Source organism: Thermobia domestica, chromosome 1 (genome assembly GCF_964235325.1).
Source record: "Thermobia domestica chromosome 1, izTheDome1.hap1.1, whole genome shotgun sequence".
In the NCBI taxonomy this organism is placed as follows: Eukaryota; Metazoa; Arthropoda; class Insecta; order Zygentoma; family Lepismatidae; genus Thermobia; species Thermobia domestica.
This window is the reverse complement of record NC_137454.1, coordinates 394,746,164-394,767,906: the sequence shown is the minus strand read 5'-3', so window position 1 is coordinate 394,767,906 and position 21,743 is coordinate 394,746,164. Positions and strand designations below refer to the sequence as shown.

General features: G+C 34.8%; 1 protein-coding gene across 1 annotated transcript in view; it reads right to left on the bottom strand.

Moving 5' to 3' along the window:
- Nucleotides 1-7,239: 7,239 nt before the first annotated feature.
- LOC145665344 (polycystin family receptor for egg jelly-like) overlaps nt 7,240-21,743 on the bottom strand; it is a 177,175-nt gene continuing 162,671 nt past the window's right edge. Inside the window, exons 34-36 of the mRNA XM_081732644.1 lie at nt 19,222-19,569; nt 10,951-11,177; nt 7,240-8,554 (exon numbers count right to left, since the gene is read on the bottom strand). Of these exons, the coding sequence (XP_081588770.1) occupies nt 7,427-8,554; nt 10,951-11,177; nt 19,222-19,569 (1,703 nt within the window). The 3' untranslated portion in view covers nt 7,240-7,426. The remainder of the gene's footprint in view (nt 8,555-10,950; nt 11,178-19,221; nt 19,570-21,743) is intronic.

Below are 21,743 nucleotides of genomic sequence, written 5' to 3'. Positions count from 1 at the left end.
ACAACTTGTTATTCCGTTAATACCCTGGCTTTCAGATTGTGGTCTACGGCGAAACGCATAGCTCAAGTGTTCATTCTTGCTCTGAAGTTGATTGAAACACATTTTTTGATTATTAGGCTCTGTAAGAAGTGTTCCTTGCCCAGCGTATGATTATTCTTCCGTTTTAAATCAATAATTCAGTAGCAAAGTTTTAGGTAGTTTGAAAGTGTACAAATAAAAGTTGGAGATTGAATTTTTAACAACTCTAACGTTATTATGTGAACTTAAAATATTGACATAAATAAATGAATTAAAAATGAATATATTTCAGTAGTTGATCGAAGTTAAGCATCTATTTATTATTCCATGTCTTTTTCTCAACATTTTCTTTTAGTATTAGGTTTATAATGTGACTTTATGGCATTTATTGTTTGACTTTGTAACAATACTTTTCTTTCGTTTGGAAGAAAAGAATAATTTGATTTATAGAGACTAGAGCTGCCTTACATTTTTCTCACTTTGGTTTGGTGTTTAATTTTTATGATACGTAGCAGGGTTTATGTACACTCATGTCCAAAATTATTGTCGCATGTCTATAAATATGTTGTTGTAAGAATATAATTTGGTAACCAATTTGCCCGGTATTTCTTATAATGTTAGTATGTGTATAATCGGCAAAGACATGTATGTAGAAAATTTTTTGTCAAAAGAGCAGTAAATAAGAACAATAAAACGAAAATAGAACTTCCTTGTCCATTTAGCAACATTTTGTTTTACTCATTCTAATGTTCGTATTTATAATTCTTTTCCTATGAAATTTACCACAAACAGGGGCGGCGATTCGGAGGGGGGGGGGTACAAGAGGGGGCAGTTGCCCCCCACTTTTTTGAAGTGACCCCTTAATGTATATAGTTCCATTTGGAAATGAAAAGTTTTTGTATGTATTACTGATTCATAGAAAAAATGTTGCCATATATTATTTGTCCTTGCGTGAGTACGTATTCGTTATTTGTCTTCCCGTAGAGTTAAGAAAGCTACAGGAATAGATCTTGCCTAGCCCCCCCCCCCCTTTTAACGCCCAATCGCCGCTACTGACCACAAATGTACATTTCCCGATTATACACATAGTATCAATATTAAAAGTACTCTGCAAAATGATTATCAAATTATATTCTTACAAGAAGACAGTTATAGATATGCGACAATTATTTTGGACATGAGTGTACATCATGTGCATTTATAAACAAGAATTTTCATGTTTTATAATTATTTGTACCGTAAATATGAACTTTTTTGCATTGCTATCTCACGTATATATTTTGTTATCTGAAAATCATACAACAGGTATGAAGAAGGTGATTGAAATGTTTTATTTATGATAAATCGTCATAGTTACCAATAACAAGAGGATATCTAAATGTTTGGTTTATTTTTGGTAATTTTAGATGGGAAAGGACAACATTGTGTTATAAATAGTTGCACTCATTTTTTTTTTTCAACTATTGTCATTGTTTTCATAGGAATTACGTTAAAGTAAAAGTGTTTTAATCTGAATATAAAGATTTGTGACAGAGTGGCATTTATTATTATTTCATTTCTTGTACTCAAAATACTGTATTTGCTCCAATATAGCACGGCCTCGAATATAATACAACTCCAAGCTTTTCGGATGGTTTTAATGGGAAAATAGAAATATACAGTGAAACTTCTCTTAACGGACACTTCCATATTCGTTGTGTCGTTATTAGTATGTCAAAGAAGTAACTGTATAAAAACGAGTCAGATTTTTTGTTTTGGGTAAGGCTTACAAATATAGACATGCATGTTCAACATACTCATTAGATGATGACTATGGACACACTTATTAATTTATTTTATTAACGGTGAAACTTCTATATATTACCTAAGTATCCACGTTGTTGCTATCGTTTCACAATTGATTTTAACTCATTGTTAAAGGCTTCGTTTAGTATAAAGTCTACGCTTATAAGCCTTCTGGATGACATAATGTTCATTTTTAAATTCTAAAATTTCACGACACACCGGTTGAGAATCACTGATTTAATTTATTATTTTGCATTTTCTTCTTCAAATTTTCAAAGAAATTTCGTTAGCAATCCGCAATTAAAAAGAACCTTCAGTTAAACAGTGATCGTTTATAGATTAATTACGTAATTGAATGTCTGTCCCTCTTGTAATATTCTGTAGAAAGTGTTCTCAATGGAAAATAGTTGAGCTCCTTATTACAAATTATAGCTAATCTCTTAATTTCTTCCCACAATTAATTCGAACTATGTATGTTTTAAGTTAAGTCACACTATTAGAGATTTATTGTGCAACTTATGACGCAGTTGGTAAGAATATTTTAATATTAAATGTTAAATAAATACATCACATTGAAAGTAATAATTGTATTGTTAAGTTCTCTGAACCCAACTGCAAATGGTGCAAATTGTATAAAGACTGACACTAATACAGAGACAATTTCTCTGACGGTTTTGTTATTCTTGTATTCTGTAGAAAGTTATGAAAATTAAAACAATAACATGTATTACTGTGAGTATTACAGTATTACTTTGTCGTAGGTGGTAGATAATAAAATCTTCAATTTATTTCTCGTTTTCTTTACGTATTAAAAAAAGCCTAGCATCTCTCTGAATGTTTCATGTGAAGCACTGGAGTTGTTTATGTACTCTAACATACATATATAAACGTGCTTGAGTCTGTCCTGCCTGTATGGTTAGTGTTCACGCTTTCAGTGTGGGGAAACTGTGCTCGATTCTCGGTAGGACCCTATATGATTCGAATAGTACGCTAAGTTGATTCATGTCTCATACATTGTCAGAATTGAAAAGAAACGCTAAACTCATACCAAATATGTTTTACAGCTTTTACAGTATATACAAGGTGTGTAACTAAAGTAGTGAGACTGGCAACACTGCATACAAACCGGCAACGCTGGTGACGTCAGACTTGGAACGGAGGTGGATGAACATGTAAGAGGGAATACTAATAGTGTAAGAGGGAATTCGCTGGCGTCACGTTGGTTGTCCATAGCGATTGTTTTAGTGAAGCAGGTTTTGCTTGTGAGTTCTGACAATAATATAAATATCGAACAACAGTATGCAATCAGGTTTTGCTTCAGACTTACACATAGTGCAACGGAAACTTCGCCAGGTCTACGGAGATAATGTTTTGTCAAGGGCCCAGATATTTCGTTGGTTTAAGGCATTTGCAGAAGGAAGTGTGCCAATTGAAGATGAACCTTGGTTGACAAAATGAAGATGAACCTTGGTTGGTTCCGAACATAGGTTGACAAAATGATCGGGGCACAGTTGAATTTGAGTCACACCACACCGTTCATGAGCTGTTTACCGATGAATTGGGGATTCGAAAAATCTGCTCCAGACTGGTTCCGAGAATCCTCACGCAGGAGCAAAAGGAAATGTGGAAGGACAGATGCAATAATTTTTTGGATCCTAATTTTCTGAAACGTATCGTTACGAGTGATAAGACTTGGGTGTTCAATATGACCTGGAAATCAAGTGAAAGAGAATAGAATAGCACACTGCAGGCTCTAAAGGAGGGGTTTGCAACTTGGAACAGTGGGTGGGCCAATCACAGAGCACTAATTGGCGTCACGGGCAATACTGTTGGTATATATTTTTTTACTACAATTTAACAGTTTCGCATTCAATGATGAAACATGTTCATCGTAATTTACATGGCAATAACGCAAAATAAGTTACAATGGTAACCAAAATATTTACTCTCATTAAAAGAGGAGCATAATAGTATGTTTATTTACAACAATTTTAGTGTGAAGCTTGTTCACTCAGATCCTGAATCAGTTTCTCACTAGATGTTCCAACATGAAGGCGACTTTCAAGATGGACATCTGTTATCATTGACCTCACCTTGAACTTGACGCGCTTCATGCGCGAGAAGAGTTGCTCACATTGGTCATGTGTGTCATAAACTCATTTATTCATTATTTTGGCTGTATGCAGCTCAAGCAGTTTAATTCTCTCTTTATTTAAAAGGACTGGCACATACTAGCAGAAGACGTTTCTATGTGTGTGTTCTCTCACTCAGAGGATGCATGTGGATGGCGTGACCTTGATCAGTACTTCTTCAGCCAATCACGGCTCTGTCCGCTCTTACGTCACTCAACGCGTGAATCCCACGCGAACAGCGAGAGCTGAAGAGATTTAGCGGGAAGCAACTTTACTTGGCGCCGAACTGACATACACGTAACATACATATTTTCACTGCTGCGAAATAATATGTAATATAGCATTTTTATATTCACAGTATTCTATACAAAATAAAACACATCGATAATTATTTCTGTCATAATTACCTTTCCCAGGTATAAGACGATGTGAGTAAATTTTAATTATTAAAATAGTTTAAGTCTCTTCACGAGTTTTTGCTGTGATTTGTGTGTCGAATCTTCGTGCCTCGTGGCCATTCATTCAGGTGCATGGTGCAGAATTTACTTTTTTTTTTTTATTGTTTTTGGAGTTTATTATCTTTCGAAAAATATGATGCTGAATCTTTGGTGTTTTTAAAGGTTGTATTTAGAATCTTTGCTTATGTGTAGTTGGCGTTGGCAAACTTATAATAACTTGTTTCATCGTCAACGCTCGAGCAAACATACTATCTACGACTATCTAATGTAATGTTTGCTCTATTTGGATTACCATCCTATGGAGTAAACGTTATATGTGCTGCCAAACAATGTCATGGTTCTCATGTTGAAAAGAGCTAAGTTGGGGTACTTGTCGGATAGAAAGTATTTCTTATAAAAATTTTGCAAGCAGATGTCCTCAAATAATTCTTTCAAAGCAACATCCTCCTGAAATTCAATCATCTCCATTTGCAAATTATCAGGAGTACTACTAACGTCAACGCTTAATAGTGATGAGAAACTACTGAATTTCAGTTCCTCCGTACTGGAGGCTCTAAATCGGACATTAAATTTTTCAAACAAGTCTGCCAAGGAATTTGTGTAGAAAGGGAAGTTACAGAATGATTTATCACGGTACAACGATTGGAAAGTGGGAAGCATTTTCATTCCTCATTTGATTTTCCCAGTTTTAGCTTCCTTTGAAAGGATTTGACATGGCCTGTCACGAGCCAAGTGACAGGTAATATCCATAAGGAATGCAAGGTTACACAACCACTTTCCATTGCTTAACCGGGACGTAGGTTTTCTTTTCATGTTAAGAAAAGTGCCGCCTCTTTTATCAAATTATAGAAACGGTGCAGCATCTTTCTGTTGTTCAACCAATGTACTTCAGAATAGTAGATCAGATCTTTATCCTCCGTTTCCAGTTAAATTGGCAGTGATTGAGGTCTTTCGACTTTTAGTTCACACAAGAAACCACTGTATTCATAACATGGGCGAATTTCAACGTTTTGGCACAAAGATTCTCCTGGTGTAAAATACAATGGAAAAAAACACAAGTTACTGATACCAATTTTTCTTTCAACTAATTCTTTCTGTAGTTTTGTTACACCTCCTACAGTCATCTAATACTGCCTCATGTACAAGTAGGTCGTTAAGAGTGCAAACACACTTATACAGGCGAGAACAAAAGAATCCAACTGCCGTGGCCATGAACCATTATCTTTCTAGTGAGTCAAGCTCGAGGTTAGTGTTGTTAACTCACTACTTTGTCTCTACATCTAGCAATCCTTATACCGAGGGAAATTTTCTTCGAACTCACACGGTTGTTATCAGGGCGTTGCCATGTTTTCACTGCGTGATTGTTGAAAAATTTGTAGTAATATATTTTGTTAAAAGAAAAATTATAGTAAGTATCGTTTTCAATAATTGACCAGCGGGCCGGGTATGGCCCGCGGACCGGCTGTTGCACATGCCTGCTCTAAAGTAACAAATGAAATCAAAATAATATATATATATATATATATATATATATATATATATATATATATTAAATAATTAAAAAAAATCAAAGATCAGAAGCATGCTGATTTGCTTTTTTGATAGCCAGGGAATCATTCACAAAGAGTTAGTGTTTGCAGCTCAAGGGGCTAATCAGCACCTTTACTGAAATGTTCTGGAAAGACTGCGAAAAAGGATCATCCGTGTGCGACCAATTATCAAAATGAACTAAATGTTGCACCAGGACAATGTGCCTTGTCACACAGCGATTTCAGTAAACTCTTTTTTTTTTTTCATTTTGGCTAGTACGGACATTCCTGTGGCTCAGCCTCCTTATTCGCCCGACTTGAATCCTTGTGACTTTTTCATATTTCTGAGATTGAAAAAACACATGAAGGGACGTGGACAACATTTGAAAAGCTATAACCGATCAGCTGAAGGCTATTCCAATATACACGTTCCAGCACTGCAATGAGAAGTGGAAGAACAGTCTCCAGCGCTTCCCGAGACGTAAAAAGTAGAATATTCAACTCACAAAAGAATGGTCCCTGGTCCTGTCAAAGTAGTCCCTTTCACAGCTACCAACGTTTTTGGAAGACCGGAAGCAAGCAGGGACAGCCTTCTCAGCACTTGTGTCAGTGTCTTTTGATCTATTTGGATAACTTGATGCAACTATTTCAGCAGAATTTTCACACGGAAGCAAAGAAATTGTGCGGCGACAGATTGGGTGAATAAGGTGGCTGTGGAAGATATGGGAAAGGATGTTCAGCTGTATATTGGTTTGCGGATACATCATTATTTTTATATGGTCTTTCTTTCCACTCATCCTGTACTCAAAACGAGTAGAGTATTTAATAAAGAAGCAAACTCATTTGATGTCATAAAGATGATGATGATTATTATTATTAAGGAGTCTTGGTATTTTGTTTGCGACGTTCATTTGCATTGACATGATCGTCTCAAACGGCGAAGTCTTTCACAACACATTTTTGTAGTTGTCTCAGGAAACGATGCAGATTTAAAACCATTAATTGTTTGCAATATGTATGGTTTGAACTGAAAAGTCTTTCCTGGTCGGAACTTCTGAATTTCTTTCTCCCTCTCTCCCCCCTTGAATTCATTTTGTAAGTTATCTTTCTTTGTGAATTTGGAGACGAGCAATACAGAAAAGTCCATGGGACTCTCATCACAGAAATTACATAGGAGAATTAAGCTACCGGTACTTTTCCTTCAGGAAATGAGCAGTGTTATAATACAACAGCGTACAGTTAAACATTTGTTTGTATTTTTATAGTCATTCAGAATAACAAAAACTACTACATTCCTTAAAAGGATATCCACCTGGTCTCAAGAGAATCAAACTCTGTTCAACAGAGAATCCTAAAATAATTTATTCAAAGAAAGAAGAGATATAATAAAGTGTTTATGCAAATTACATCAATAATCAAACTAGGAATTGATTTATAATAATTAATTAAATTGCAACAACAACGATAGAACAAACTCTTTAAAACGTTCTGAAATAGAAAGAGTTTACATAAAATTTTCTAATAATGAGATTCTATCCTCCAAATCATTCATAATTTTATCATTAAGAATGAGACTGCAAGCCAGAAACTCTCTCTCTTTCATTTTCAATACTGAGCCTAAGCCTACGGGCACCAATTCTATCTCCTTTTGCAGCAAACATCCTTCCATTAAATCAACACTAAAGGCAGCCATTGCTTTCAGCCGACAATCCATGGTCTTCTTGTACTGAAAGAGGCTTCTGGCGAGCAGTCCACTCACTATATATTTCATACATTCTATTTTGGTTTCTCTTATTTCAAAAGGTAATTGGAGCTTCAGGCTTTCTGCGAAATGAGAACGCCCATGATCTCCTATGTAAGCACTGCCACGGAAAAGAGATTGGAAATATTTTAGTAGAATATCTTGAACTCGTAATTGTTGCAACCTTAATGAGAAATGTTTGATTTTTTTATATGAAACTAGCATAATTGCAGCAGGAATAATTCGCATAAGAAGCAACAGAACTGCAACGAACGTAAATAGAAGTGCTGATCGAAAGTCGTTAATAACATCAAAATGGAAGCCTCGTGTGGCAATGCGAGCAACTGTAGTTAGAGACCTACCAAACGAGTGAAACTCCAAAACATGTGACTTATAAAGTATATAACCCATTTGCACAACAGCTATCAGAAGGACACAAAATATTGTGAAGGCAGCTGCAATAGGTGCTAACACATCATTAAGAACTGTATTAATTGTACTGGAAAAATATTTTATAATGCCAAAGCCTAGCTTAATAATCACGAAGAATAACATCAGAGAAAGAAGTAGGAGCAATACCTGTTCGGTAAGCAAAGCAAGGGCAAAACTGTGAAAGCTGTTGGTTTCTGACTCACGTAGTTTCTGTTCTGCATCCGACACAAATAACTTCTGCTGGAAATACAACAGAATAGTCGCAATTCCGCTGACAATAATGATAATGTTAATAACATGCCATGCTGTAGCGAAATCAGTGGAGGTCCTTGCGTCATACGCCATCTTCTCACTCTCACTGTACAAGTAATACAACAGAACGCCAACCAGAAGGATCAGAATAATCATCATCACGATCTCAGGGGGTGACGTCTCATATCGGATCTTCATTGATGTCACCTGCAAGTACACAAGGTTTTCGTTTTAATTGCATGTAACAAACAACCGTTCCGTTTACGAACTTTGTTATTTCTCTCTTCTGTTCTTTGAATTGTTGATCGAAATAGAAAGGGCTCACTGAATCTGTTTTAAGTCTTAAATTAGTCATTCTTTAGAAGTTCACGAAAAGAGGCAGAACTTCTGTATGCATAAAGACAGAAAATAATTAAGAATAAGATATACTCCACAGTATAAACACGAATGCACAAAATTCTACAGAATAAAAGATGAGAAGGAGGAAAGTAATGCATTAACTCATTTAAGGCAGAAGCGTTAGCTGCTCAAAGGGACACTAAAATAAATCAACCACTCTATTTGAACAAAATATTGTCCATTTGAACAACATTCATATTCTGTACTTATGTAGGGTTATTTATTGGGTAACCACATCAAAAATAATATAGGGTGTCTATTGGTGCTTAAAATACTGGAAATTTATATCCCTACTGGAAATACTGAAAATACACTGAAAATTATTGCATAATACAGGAGAAATGTAAAAATTCGCTTTGAGACCCTTCGAGATGGCAGCTCCATTATCTGGGTGTAGGATAGTTGGGACAAAGATGGCCCTCATAAGATATATTAGGCTATAAAATATTAATAATTGAATATATATGCTAGTTGCTAATGCATTTCAAAATGATACGCATTAGTACACAATTATGCTGTAAGAAACTATTTGAATCATTGAATATGATGACGTTCCTTCTTTATACATATTTGAACTCAAAATTACCTGGGATCATTTAGATAATATTAAAAGAGATGATGATACCCACAACTATCTTACGCGTGTAAAAGATAACTTATCTACCTACTGTGTATCATAGAACATCTACATATGGAAAATCATACATCTATATGGGTGTAAAACTGTATAATAAGCTACCTGGGTACATAAAAATACTCATAGAAAGAGCATCTTTGTGAGTTCAGTGCGTAAACTGCTATTAAATAACACATTTTATACTGTAAATGATACCTTAGCAGCAAATTTTGAAATTTCCAAAGGTAATTAAATTCCCATTGTATATACTAAATGGTAAATACAAATTTACAGTAATTAAAATAGTAATTAAGTCCATATATATATACATAAAATAGATATAGGCTAAACCAATTTTACAATCTATATATATATATGCATATATATGCGCGTTATTATATAGATTGTAAAATTGGTTTAGCCTATATCTATTTTCACCAGTTGTTGAACACAAGAGCATTGCATTTGTTTAAATATTGTATCGAAATCATGTACTGACGAGTTCTGTATCATTTTGTACAAATGTACATGTAACATGGTCCAGACAATAATTAATAAGTCTAATCTAATCTAATCTAAATGCTTAAGAATGAATGATATCCACAAATAAGAAGAACGATTCATTAGTTAATTTCGAACATACAAAAAAGGCCATCTTTACTTCAGGTGTGTACAAAGATGACTTCTTGAAATCAACAATAAAACGTGACATTATTAACCAGAATAAGCAGCACATGCATCATTGGTCTTCAACCTTATCACTAAAGCATTCTTCATGATACCAATCTTTACAATTAACACAGTGTTACCAATCCTGCTTATTCTTAGGTGATGGTAATATCATTCACATAATTTGCAGTAATAGTTTTGGTTTTTATTTAATCAAGGCACTGCAGTTGCACTGTACATTCAGTAGAAGATGCCAATATGTTCTTCGCTTTAAATTGGTCAATATAACCATCAGAAATTAGGTCAAAGGAAGCCGATGACCCGTTTCCTCTTATAACGAGAATTTTATTTGAGGATCAATAATTATCAAGCATTAATTTATTAATTAAATTTACGAAGTGAAGCTTTGACCTTGTTGGATCCTGAACTAGTTAAAGGTAACGTATGATACACTAGTATTTTCTTGGAACAATGAGGTGAAATGTTGTGGATTTTTCAGCTCTTCTTGCATTGAAAAGGAAAGTGTTCTTGGCCGAGTAAGGTTTTTTTGCATTACTGGATTCTATTTCATTTGATACAGTTGGAGTACTGCTGAACCTTGTATTGAAAAGGAAGACATGAACCTGGACTGAGAAAGTTAACTTTATTCTGCTTTATGTAAAGTGGCTGTAATCTCTCCGAATGGTATACTTTCGGTTTTAATTTTAATCTCCGTAGTTAAAAACAGTAAAAGGATTTAGCGTTCGAGAAACAGTTTAAATTTTGATCTTATTACTTTATTGCAAACAGTTCAAGTATTGAATTTCACAGTTCGGAAGTCTACCGCAGTTCCACAGTGTGAAACGAAACTCATTTGTTATTATTAGTTTAGGCACTACTCTACAGTTAAGAAAATTGTAATAAAATAGCGATTACTTACTGTTATTTGCGTAATAAATATGTGAAACAAAGTCCTCTCCATAAGAATAGAAACACAGGAGAGAAGATTTTCATTTGGATTAAACAAATTAAATTCCACAAAGACTGCTTTTGTAAAACTATCCAACCAATTGTTTTTTACCAGGTAATTGAGCAGAAGTTGGGAATTTTCGTTTGTCCTTCCAAGTTTAGCAACATACCCTCCACCAGAGTAACGAGTAAAGTTTCCTGTAATTACAGAATACATTGTTTACTTGAAATAAAGAATATACTAGGGCAATGATATGTACAAAATAAAATAGATGCAGTATATTTTAACTGATTGTACCTTTGCAGAACTTTATTTTTCTTTATTAGCATTTTGATAATTTCTTTCCTCAATAATTTTTATTTACAAGTGCTGGGTGGAAATCCTGAAATGGTTATGAGATATTTTTCAGTGCAATTTCACTTTGTTGCATTATAATTGAAAGTTTTCACTTCTACGTGTTTAACGATACGTTCACTTCTTGTTCAGTTCTAACAGTGATTAAACTGACAATTTTGTCCGTCAGTATTAAAACAAGATATCACTGTACCACTTCCGGTAGACAAAATCGTAGTTTTTACCCATTGGTGCAGTGTGGGATACTTGCTCTTGGCAGCCGATCGCCACACATAATGGAAGTTTAATAATTTCAGCGGCGTTGAATTCATACCTTTTGGGTAATCCTACACCATTGGAAGTTGGTGAATAGGAAATATAATTGAGCAAAGAGTGGTTGTAACAGATTTGATTTGCTTGGACAGGACACGAGCTCTGACCCAGGTTGTTATAAACTGTTTCTTTGGGGAATGCTCTGGAAGCCAGTACCCAAGGTGAATGCTTGAGGGAATGACATTGCACACACACTTGAGAAAGATAAAACACTTAATATCACGAATATATATGGTAGATGAAAACACTGAAAATATAACCCTTGGTTGTTTTGTTATCACATTCACTAAATCACTATTCACGTTGAAATTGGGCTTTCACTGTGAAATAAGGGCAATGAGTGTAGGGATTGGAGGGAACACTAACTTCCAACGAGGCTCTGCAACTCCAAAAACGATCACTTTATAAAGTAGTTACTTGAACAACACTTCGTTCACTTTTCCAGTTGATGCTGCAATTATGATTTCACAAAATACTTAATACTTCTTCTAACCATCACATACTAGCACATAAGTAAGTCCGTCTGTTGTGTGCTTTTCGTTCCTGCTTCTCTCAATCAGCGCCAACTCCGCGCTTCTGCCAACACCTGGGAAAATCCCGGTTGTCATGTCTCTGGTTGGCAGTGTATTTTAAAATTCAATAAAAGAAATATAGAAGTTTGTATATTCGTACGTGATACAAATATAGTTGTGGTATATTTAATAGCTCTGGCAACACGTGTTTTAGTTTCGTGGGAGTAAAAACCTGGAGATTGCAATTAAATAAGTGTTGCAGACCAACTTTAAGGATTCAGTCCATGACTGATAGATTTTTCACCTCGTAGTTCGATACAAAACAATTTAGTAAAAAAGAGTGCACATTGGCAATTGTGGAAATTAACCATTCTGCCAGCAATTCATACAGACTGTGAGCATTGCTCCCACGGTAGTTGAAATAACAAAGCGTTAGTGCGTGGGAATGCAACGTTCAACGTGCACCTGCTTGCAATGTAACAATTTCGTGTCTAAAAGGATTTCCAAACATAAATAATTATTGATATGAAGAATATATACAAAATAGTCTCAGTAGCGAAAATCATGAGTTGGTAACTTCACTCAAGGAAAGAAGAAAGAAAAAAGTTTGCTGTTTCGAAACACTTTGCTAATGAGGCAAGCGTTTGGTTCAGAAAGAATAATTTCTTTGTATTATCGACGGTGACAATGAGTCTGAGTAAAGAAAGGCACCTGCAGGCAAAGAAAGAACAGAGTTTCTCATCAGCTCGGAAGCGTTCAGAGCGAAGCAACAAAAATAACTTCTCCTTTTATATGAACAAAATAATAATTTTGCATGATGATTAAAAGTTAAGAAAATATACACAATCTGTCCAAAAAGTGCAACGTTGTGGCCATGCTGACGGTCATAACCATCTATTCCTATGTGTTTAGTGTTTGACAGAAGATTTGTTTTCTATATCTTAACCTACCTTATAACCATTTTGTTAAAAAAAAAATCCTTCCTTTATGTTTTTAAATCCTTTTTGAGTCTTTAACAGGCCGAAGATGGAAAAAACTTCTTCCGAAAGCGCTACCTGTTACATGTGGAAGAAATTCTGCTATATATCTTTTCCGGTGAGTATTAGCCTTTTGCTTTCCTCATTGAATATCATCACCGCTCGCAATATTGTGATAGTTTATCATTATGTTTGCTACACAGCAAGGACTTCCAGTAAATTAATTTCGTCCTAAACAATGACACAGTAGTAATCAGTTACTTGCTGTTACGAACCGGGTGCCATGGACAGTGGGGAAGCCGGTCAGACTGCCACTAGTTTTGTAATGAGTGATAACAGTAAGTGTGAATACAAATAAATCGTAGCGGCAAGGATTCTATTATAATCAAGAAACATATTTCTGGTGGCACCAATGTTGTCTTATGCATTTTTCTACATTGAATGGTTTCCTTAAGGAGTTGAAGTAGATCTGTGCTTAAAATGAGTTTAGAAATGAAAGAATTATCAAATATAAATTCCACGTTGACAACATACAGTATTAAGAATTTTAGTTATCAATCAGTGAATCGGTTTGTGATAGTATTAAACAAGGGGTACTGTATATGAATTGAAGCTTTCAGAGACTGGAATTATAAATGACGTAACAAACTGTCAAATGATTTGTACAGCAGAGTTGACCTTTTGTAGCTATAAAAATAGCCAGCAATCTAGAACAAACTAGTGCTAACTTGCAAGTATTGTACTGCTCTACTAACCAGGATATTTAAAATACTCAGGTGACAAGTTATCACAAGAGACAACAAGGCTATCGCTAACTTTAAATTGGGAGACATGACTCAGTTTCAAGATAGGTTATTCCTCATTCAAGATATAATACAGTGTTTAAAAAGAGAAAACAGTGTTTGGACATCAATGTCAACTCCGTAAGTGCAGAGGCAGTTATGAATACCCGAAAAAAGAAGAAACTCCCCAATCGGTTATAGCAAACAATGAAGTGATGGAGGAAACTCAAATTGAAATAACAAGATGACACATTGATGATTGCAGATCCTCTCTTTTAAGTGAAGCAACTGACTGATAACTTCATACTGTCGTTCTAGAAGCCTGTATACATCAACAAGCACACATACTGAGGATCATAATGTATGGGTGAAGAAAGGTTTGGCAGATGATCAACCTGGATATGAAATTAATGGTCAGGTATTTAGTAAATAGAATCAAGAGGACAAAAGACTCTAAAAGAGCACTAGGATATGCCCCATGACAAGCCGAACCAATGTTGTAAACTCGTCCCATGTTTCTTATTGTCTGTTATGAATACATATCACACTTCCATTGATCGTCCTATCTCTATTCTATCTGTTTTTTCCAAAATTTTAGAAAAAGTTATGTGTAACAGATTGGTGCCCTTTTTGGAAAAGAATAATATCTTCACGAAGAGCCAATTCGGGTTTAGGAAGTGCAAATCAATTAACAATGCTGTAGTTGCTTTTCTAAGTGATATATATATAAAGCGAGAGAGAGCAGAAATAAAATATATGGAATTTTTCTGGATCTTATCAAAGCCTTTGATCTTGTTAATCACAAAATTTTATTGAATAAATTAGGTAGTTATGGTATTAGAGGTCATGCTAATTTATGGTTCCAATCCTATTTGACTAACCGCATGCAATATGTGGAAATAGGTCCAACCAAGTCAGAGGTATGGCAATTAGGCACGGAGTTCCACAATGATCAATATTAGGTCCTATACTTTTCCTTATATACATTAACGATCTTCCCGATTATATAGTTCCAAACAAAAGCGTACTTTTTGCGGATGATACAAACATTTTAGTTGAAATTCCAAATAACATTGGCTCCGAGGAATTCATATTTAAGAACACAACAGATAAAATTACAGAATGGATAAAAGCAAACCAACTTACTTAAATACATCGAAAACAACTATAATTAGTTTAAATGAAGGAAAACTGAACTCTCTAAATATACATCAAATACGTATAGACGGGGAGCTCATGCAGGTATCTGACACTTATAAATTTTTAGGGTTAAAATTAGACTCTAAGTTAACATGGGATGATCACGTAAATGATTTGTTGAGGAAACTAAGCGCGAGAATCTATCTTATACGTAAAGTTAGTAAGATTCTAACTACGGAAACATTAAAACAATTTATTTCGGATTGATCCAGTCAATTCTATTGTATGGAATCATTTTCTGGGGTAATACCTGTCATGCGAAGGAAGTATTTACAATGCAGAAGAAAATGTTACGAATAATGTTATCAGTTCCGTTTCATACACCAAGTAGACCACTGTTTCAGAAACTTAAAATATTACCATTGCCGTGTATATACATTCTCGAAACAACATCATTCATACATATGAATAAAAGTAACTTTCAACTCAATTCGGATCTACACCAATACAACACAAGAACAACCAATCATATTCATATACAAAATTTCCGTCTAACAAGAACTCAAAATTCGTTACACCACGTAGGAATAAAACTTTATAATAAATTGCCAGATCGTGTCAAACGAATGCCAAACTTGCAGTTTAAAAGACACCTGAAGTTACTGTTACTTAAACATCTTTTCTATGGTTTAGATAAACATCTTCAGTGTGATCTTTCTTTGTAATGTAAATATTAAAATTTATTTGAAGTTTGAAATATATAAAACAAGGTACAATTTATATTTTCTCTAAAAATATACTTTTAGTTGAATTTTTATTGTTACTTATATATTTTGTATTATTATTATATATATTGTATTACTATATATTATTTTTTAATAATTGTATTATTAATTGTAGCGTATCTCTTGTAATTATTATTATTATTAATTGTAATTGTAACTATATCTCTTGACGAAGCCATGAACGCTAAGTTCTTGCGGCGGAAAATGAAATAAATAAAATAAATAAATAAATAAAATGAACTAAGAATGTATCATATGTTAAAAACACGTAGGGCCAAGGGTTAGGTGAAAGACGGGACGAAGATAACTAGAAAGGACTTAAAAGAGATTTAGGATGGAAAGAAAGAAAAGGAAGAGAAAATGATTCGTTAACGTAACTTTTTATTCATACATTTTCGTAGATAATCAGTCGGATACCAGAACATAGGAACTGTCATATAATGTTGGGATGTTTGAGTATAATTGGTATTGCTTTAATTTCACATGCTTCATAGTATCATGTAATTATTCATTAACATTGTAATACTTTTTGCTACAGAGAAATTTGATAACTTCTTTTGGATTTTAGTATGGTTTTAATATCCTTTAAATGTGTCGCTTTTTTTTCAGTAGTATATGTTTGATGTAATGTGTATATATTATTCTTTTGCTGTGTGTCACATTTCTCTCAATAATAAATGAAAGGTGAAGATTGAGTGAAAATGATGATTAAATGTTTATAAATAATTATCTAACATTAATGACATTCGATTCTCCATTTAAAGAAAAGAGGCACGATATAAAGAGTTGAAATTTAGCTGTAGGCACAAAGCGCTTAAATTGAATTAAAATGAATCTTAGAAACAAAATAATTAAAAAAATATTCATTGTATGTTGAGGAAATGTAATTTATAGTTACTAACAGTATAATATTAAAAATGCTAGTTGTTGCGTTCGTCTTTAATTAAATTAAGGCAATTCAATTTATTTCGTCTTTATAATTATACGTATTACTCAAAGTTGTGTCCAGTAGTAAAGAACCTGGTTACACAAATCTAAATTATGGTTACAGTCCTTATCCTAATCATACCGTATATAACAATGTAGTCACCATCCATTTTAAATTACAACTATCACCTAACGACGTTGGTATGACATCCAAACATAATGCGTGTCAGGTCCATGGAGCTCATTTTGGAATGCTGTCATCGAAGCGATATTTGAAAAACCCATGGAGAATGGAGCATTTATTCGCCGTTCCTGGGCCAAATGCATTGTTAACATATTCTGCAGTTTTGTGTATAAAATATCTCAGTTTGAATTTGTACAGAAAAAATCATTCGCAATTGTCTGCTCCCCATGGTGAAATTTCATACAACAATATTCAACAACGCATTGTCAATTTTGCTATCACAAACCTTTTCTTCGCTTCTGTCATATATCATAGCCTTAAAACCCTCAGGCACCATGCTACAGAGCATGGAAGGACTGACTCACTAGCAGTTCTCCTTTACCAGTAAGCAACTAGTGGGCAGGACTTCGGTCTTGCCGCGCAGTGGGCGTATCCCACTCTTAGGGAATAAGGGTTTCTTCGCTAAGGCGAGTCAAGGTCAAGAGACTGATCTTGACGGTGCACCACGTGCACGAGGTCACAATGTTTAAGTCAGAGGAACTACAGACCGGGTGCTTATGTTAGCGGAACCGGTCCATCAAATAGGCCCAGCGGCCGCAGGCACGCCCTCCATGCGTGTGTTAAATCATGGGAATAGTAGACCACTAGATATCTAATGTCATATATCATATACCTATTTTCATTAGTAATAGTGCTGCCAAGACAACAAAATCATCCATTTCTATTCTATCTTCTCCAATTCCTATAAGACCGGTTCTACGCAACTCTCTCTGGAAACATCCATGGTCTTATTTTTATTTATTTAGTTATTTATTTTGCATTCAGAAGATCACAGTGTTGTACATTTGTACATGCGGTATAGAACATGTCAAAATCATATTAAGCTCTATAGAATAAACTACTGCAATAATTTCTTATACATCATTTTAGTCTTACTACAAAATACATATTAATACATAGATATAGCACACCTTATCTATTCATCTACCTGGTTTTATTCATAGAGCGAGAATCTGTACTTTTTTTGCTTTGTTTATCCTTAGCTTAATTTCAATCAAGATTTCTTCCATCATTTTATTCATTTCTTTCTCAGAATCTGCAAGAACAGCGTTATTTGCAAAACGTACACCTTTTGTCTCCGTTTTCATTTTTTGCGCCTTCTATAAACATGTTAACATATAAGGCGAGAATAGGCATCTTGCCTTACACTCTTCTAATTGCTACCTCATGTTTATTTCCATTTACATCAATGTACTTTGTGTTTTGTACCTTGCCAGGCTCAGCCTTCTATCCTTTCAATTCAGACCATTATTCTTCATTGTCTGAAAAAGAAGCTTCCAATTTCCCTTGTCAAACTCTATAAAAGTTATATATTTTGACTTATTTACTTCAAGTCACTTTTCAAGAACAAGTCCAAGTGCTAAAATTGCTTCCTTTCTTTGAAGCCAATGGTCTAGATTTTCTTCAATCTTCCTTTTGATTGTGTTCTTTCAATATTCAACAAAATTTTAGAATTCAACATAAGAAAGAATTCATATTGTTCTATAATCTGAGTATTTTACAGCATTCCCTTTCTTGAACACTATTACCGGTTTCACTATGCAAAAAGTCATGAAAAACTTCTGCTTTTTCATGGCTGTCTGTGACAATATTGAGTAGTGCCTTTTTCGTGCTTTCACTCATGTTTTTCAGTAATTCTGCAGGAATACCATCTGCCCCAATAGTCTTTCTATCATGGAAGTATCTTAATGTCTATTCAAATTCTGCCCAAGAAACATATACCCTTCTCACCTTCCTCAACACATCCCTCTTGGTCATTTCAGTCCGCATCATACAGTTCTTCTACGTATTTCTTCTAGCGTTTGCTGCTCAATTCTCTATCAGAACAGCTCAACGGAATTTTACCATCTCTATTTTTTAACCTTCTTGTTCTGTATCCGTACTGCATTGCTCGTATCTTAGCATATCCTGTGTCTGTTACGCTGCACTTCATGTCATGTTCAATATCCTTACACGGGCTTTTCACCCATGTTTCCTGTACCTGATGGCTTTTAACTGTGATGATATTCTTATGATATACTGTATATAGGACACATACACAAAATGATTAATTTTAGGAAAAACAAAAAGAATGGTTTGTCAGAGTAAGAGTACAATGTAACAAGAGAGTTGCTATCAATATCTAAGTTTGTGTTTCTAATAACAACAATGGGATTTTCTATTCTATTGCACTTTTGAAATGACATACAAAACATTGAATAATCTTACCTAGCATTGTGAATGTAACTGGCGTTATCCAATCGTTATACAGCCACGGAATGTCAGAGAGTTTAGGTTTCTCCACAGTTTCATTGAGTTTCGTCCATTGGGAAGAATAGTTGTGCTTATCTCCTCCAAAAGACAGGCTGTCTAAAATCGTACAGGTATAAGACCAATTCCACTGGAAAGAATAGTTCTGGTTATCTCCTCCAACAGATAGGCAGTCTAAATTCTCACAGGTATAAGACGAATTCCACTCGGAAGAATAGTTGTCATAATCTTCTTCAAAAGATGGACAGCCTAAATTCTTACAGGTATTAGACCTATTCCTACCTTCCACTACATGCTGGCACAAATCTAAAAAAAAGATATTTTCAATACAATATCTGTACAAGTTATTTATTTATTTAAATATGCGAATTCTAAACAGAATAACCTTCATTAAGCCTAATAATAGTCGCTACACATGCCTTCAATTTGAGAAAGGGAAACAGGAGTCCCAACATTCATCTAGCATAATATTACTCAGGAATATATCTACTTATATACCTACTACTCATCTACTCAGGGAACTATCTTATATATATGTACAGGGGGAGTTAATTGATTATAATTTGTAGGATATTTTAGTCACATAAATTCCAACCTTAATAGTTATTAAATTAGTTCTCAAGGAATACAGTTTTATTCCCCTCTAAATATATCGTTTATTGGGAGTTTAACTCCCTTTTCAGCACCAAGGCTACAATGGACGTGGACTTATAGCTTAATGTTGAAACTGACCCATATGAGCTCCCATCGGAAATCGAACTTGGATCGTTCAAGCCAAAGGTAAGTATGCTAACCCTTTAGCCACGAGGTAACTTATTTGGCCAGTAAAGACTTATACTGTTTCTTTGAAAGAAGTGTAACACGAAGTTTTCGATTTAATAAGGGAACACGCTGACCCAATGGTTGAGCGATCACATCTGGTGCGAGAAGTCCCTGGTTCCATCCCAAGCCATATGAGTTTGTGGTGGACAACACCGTGTTCGTTGGTTTTCCTTTTCCTTCTATATTTTTATTCCGTCAATTCTTTTATATTCCTTCTCCGTCTTCTTTAGTCCACAGGGCCTATCGATTTAACATGGATGGCCTAAGTGAATTCATATAAACAATAGATACAACATAGGTTCCAAAAAAGATTAAGAAGATACAGATGAAAATAAACAAATAAATAAACAGAAGCATAATAATAAATAAAATAAATGCACGTTCCAGCATTTCCCATCTCAACAACACTGAGATCCGGCTAATTGACAAGACACGTGAGATGTGGGATATTCGTCTCATATTTTGCCCACCAATTCTACACAATTAAAGTTGGGTGGATAGTGTGCCACGTACTTTCGTAAGTGACTTTAAGCCACAGTTATGGAACGCCTTTGCTATCATGTATACGGTGGTGGGCACTAGCTTTTAATTATCATAGCAAAGCTGTGCTATCGATAGTCACTTGATCCTGAAATGGATAAGGTCAAATGACAGGAACTTGGCCAACGCATTGGATCATTCAACGAAAGAAAACAATGTGCATCAGGAATTATGAACAGGATGGCATTTCTAAAATAAAATGATTTGACACGCTCTTTCCCGTTAAGCTTCTTTTACTGTCCATTTTATCCTTTATCACTCATATGTGGATCATCATCACAAGTAGTCAGATGCAACAATGCTTCAGATACATAATACTGTACACTGTGAGCACTTTCGCTAAGATGTATCATCAAATAGAAAGGGGAAGAAGAAAAGACAATTACAGAGGAAAAGCTGACAAGCGTTCAGATGAATGCGGTATGCAAAGCTCACTAATAAAGCTGATTGGTTGTACAGTCCCAAAAAATGAGAATCAACTAGCAGCTTTTCAGCTGAGCGTAAAGTTGGCAGATCTTACGTTTTCCCCTGTTTTATATTTTTTTGGCATATTTTGGGTTATACGTTTTAATTTTCCACGTAAAATTATTTCTTCCTTTCCTAAATAAAAAGAAATGACATTTTAAAAATGATTTTTATCAGTAACTCTGAATAAAATATTATCACAAGAACTATAATGAAATATTTAAGTTTTATTGAGTTGAGTTGATTTTGAGTTTAACTTTCCTTTCAACAGCGAGGCTATATGAGACAGGACCTACTGATTAACGTGGAATCCGAACCACATGAGCTCTCGCCGGGAATCGAACCAGGGTCCCCCACGCCAAAGGTGTGTACGGTAACCGCTTAGCCACGAAGGAGCTTCTTTAAGTTGTATGTCCCACGGTTATGCCAGCTAGGCTAAAGGAGACGGTGATAATGAGAAATGAATGAAATGGTGGAATGAAAGAATGGGAGGAAACGGAAGAACTCTGAGAAAATCCACACACACGGCGCTTGTCCACCACAAAGCTCACTTGGCGCGAGCTGTGATCGAACCAAGGACCACATGCATCAGAGCTGAACGCTTTACCACTGAACCACCGCGGCCCTTATTAAAGGAACTAATTTCTCACACA